Source organism: Anarrhichthys ocellatus, unplaced genomic scaffold (genome assembly GCF_004355925.1).
Source record: "Anarrhichthys ocellatus isolate YVR2014 unplaced genomic scaffold, GSC_Weel_1.0 scaffold6592, whole genome shotgun sequence".
In the NCBI taxonomy this organism is placed as follows: Eukaryota; Metazoa; Chordata; class Actinopteri; order Perciformes; family Anarhichadidae; genus Anarrhichthys; species Anarrhichthys ocellatus.
This window is the reverse complement of record NW_022286566.1, coordinates 1-2,801: the sequence shown is the minus strand read 5'-3', so window position 1 is coordinate 2,801 and position 2,801 is coordinate 1. Positions and strand designations below refer to the sequence as shown.

Genomic DNA, 2,801 nt, shown 5'->3' with positions numbered 1-2,801 from the left:
GAGGGAGTGGAATTAATGTCAAATTCATCAAAACCAGAACAACTAAATGGGGTTCTCTCCTGTGTGACTTACCATGTGTCTCTTCAGACTTCCATTTAGAGTGAAAGTTTTACTACATTCTGAGCAGCTGAAAGGTTTCTCTCCTGTGTGACATCTCATGTGTGTCTTCAGATTTCCATTTTCAGTGAAACTTTTCCCACATTCTGAGCAGCTGAAAGGTTTCTCTCCTGTGTGAGTTAGCATGTGTCTCTCTAAATGTCCACTCACTGAATAAGATTTATTACAGACTGAGCAGCTGAAAGGTTTCTCTCCTGTGTGGAATCTCATGTGTGTCTTCAGACTTCCATTTTGAGTGAAACTTTTACCACATTCTGAGCAGCTGAAAGGTTTCTCTTCTGTGTGGAATCTCATGTGTTTCTTCAGACTTCCATTTTCAGTGAAACTTTTACCACATTCTGCGCAGCTGAAAGGTTTCTCTCCTGTGTGGAATCTCATGTGTTTCTTCAGATTTCCATTTAGAGTGAAACTTTTACCACATTCTGAGCAGCTAAATAGTTTCTCACCAGCACTACATCTTGAATCACTGACAGGAACTTCATTATTCACAGAGTTTAAACCCGACTGAGGTTTTCTGGTCTCCTTCCAATCTCCACTGTCATCAGTGTCAGAAGAGTCTCCAGTCTTCTCATTAGTATCTGGTTCTGGATGTCTATCAGTATCTGAGTTCCTGTCTGGTTCTGGTCCTCCACAGTCCTCTCCATCAGCTTCTGTTTCCATCTGTTCAGTTTGTCTTTGATGAAGCTGTGAGGACTGAGCTTCCTCTTCATCATCTTCACTCTTCACAGGAGTGAATGTGAACTTGATATCAGCCTCCTCCAGAACTTGAAGCTGCTCTCCCTCCTGACTGGTCCAGAGTTCCTCCTGTTCCTCTTTAATGTGTGGGGGCTCTGGGTCCTCTTCAACGTGTGGGGGCTCTGGGTCCTCCTGGTCCAGACTGGAGCTCCACTCCTGCTGCTCTACTTTAACCACCAACAGCTGCTGGATGTCTGTGGAAAATAATGAATTACATACACACCTTAGAAAACTGTAATTTCATGTTAACAACTAATCCACTGATTTCACTACTTTCCTATAATGTGGGGAGACATGTTGCACATTTTGTAGAACATATTCAGACCTCATTCAAACTAAAACAAACTAAAAACTGACATGTTACACTTACGGTAATTGAGTCACATGGTGTTGGGGATAGCAATGGGGATATATGCTGTTCCGTGGTTTAGTTTGATGAATAGAAGGACAGGGGGTGAGAGAAGGAGTCTTCTTTTTTGCTGACCGCTAACATCGCTATTATCACTATTATCATTGTTGATCGCCGTCTATTACCTTTGTACACCAATGAGAAAGTATTTTGAACGTTTTTGTCTCCCCCGGCTGTAAGACCTGTATGACTCCTCTTCAGCCTGAAGACGGTCATGACCTTTGCCCCTCATGTCTTGGCCTCGAGCATCTGATGGAGAGCCTCTTGGAGAACCTGTGCATTAACTGCAGCATCATGCCTCCCGGGTAAGGTCTACTAGGCTGGCCGAGGTCGATCCTACCAGGTGACATTGAGGGGGGCCGTGTCGGAACCACACATGCTGACTACGGGGTTCCACAAGGTTCAGTCCTAGGCCCCCTTCTCTTATCGCTCTACACAACATCTCTGGGTTCTGTTATTCGCTCGCATGACTTCTCTTACCATTGTTATGCCGATGACACCCAGCTGGTCTTGTCATTTCCCCCAGGTGACACCCAAGTGGAGGCACGCATCGCTGCGTGCTTCGCTGACATCTCGTAGTGGATGACGACACACCACCTCAAGCTCAACCTGGACAAAACCGAGCTAAAGTTCCTCCAGGTGAAGGGTTGCCCGCACCGAGACCTGTCCATCATCATTGACGATACCATGGTCACTCCAACTCAGACTGCGAGGAAACTGGGTGTGACCCTGGATGACCAACTGTCATTCTCAGCAAACATTGCATCGGTTACACGCTCCTGCAGATTCCTGCTCTACAACATCAGGAGGATTCGCCCCTTCCTCACTGACGAAACGGCGCAGGTGCTCATCCAGGCTCTTGTCATCTCCCACCTGGACTACTGCAACTCTCTACTTGCCGGAGCCCCGGCGTCGGCTATCAGACCTCTGGAGCTTGTCCAGAAAGCTGCAGCTCGCCTGGTGTTCAATCGCCCCAAGTTCTCCCAAACAACTTCCCTTCTCCGTTCTCTACACTGGCTACCTGTAAGAGCTCGCATCCAGTTTAAGACTGTGGTGCTAGCCTACAGGGCAGTGAAAGGAACAGCTCCTTCCTATCTCCAGGCCATGGTCAAGCCCTACACCCCCGCCAGACCACTTCGCTCTGCTGCTTTGGGGCAATTAGTTGCCCCGTCGCTCAGAGGTCCCTGCGCCCGATCGACCCGGTCACGGCTTTGTTGCACTTATTGTTTTTGTTTGTTTCTGCACTGTACTTTGGCTCTGGTTTATGCTCTTAGATGCTGTTTTAAAAAAAAGAGATGTAGCCTACTTATGACTTCTGGTGACTAGTAGTTCTCTTGAATACCTATGTTGAATACACTTATTGTAAGTCGCTTTGGATAAAAGCGTCTACTAAATGTCTGTAATGTAATGTGAGGTTCACCTCCCCCTGTCAGGGCAGTAGAATCCAGCCCATCCTACACATTTCAAAGCAGCGTGAAAAAACGTACATCGAATCGTAGCGCTAGTTAAAGGTAGGCAGCTGTTTGTTTGTAGCTCTGAA

General features: G+C 46.9%; 1 protein-coding gene across 1 annotated transcript; it reads right to left on the bottom strand.

The window, feature by feature from the left end:
• Nucleotides 1–6: 6 nt before the first annotated feature.
• On the bottom strand, nucleotides 7–1,041 carry LOC116380256 (gastrula zinc finger protein XlCGF17.1-like; the record flags this gene model as incomplete). Its single annotated transcript, XM_031842198.1, has 1 exon — nucleotides 7–1,041. A coding segment is annotated over one exon (999 nt), but the record flags the coding sequence as incomplete, so codon positions are not given.
• Nucleotides 1,042–2,801: the final 1,760 nt, after the last annotated feature.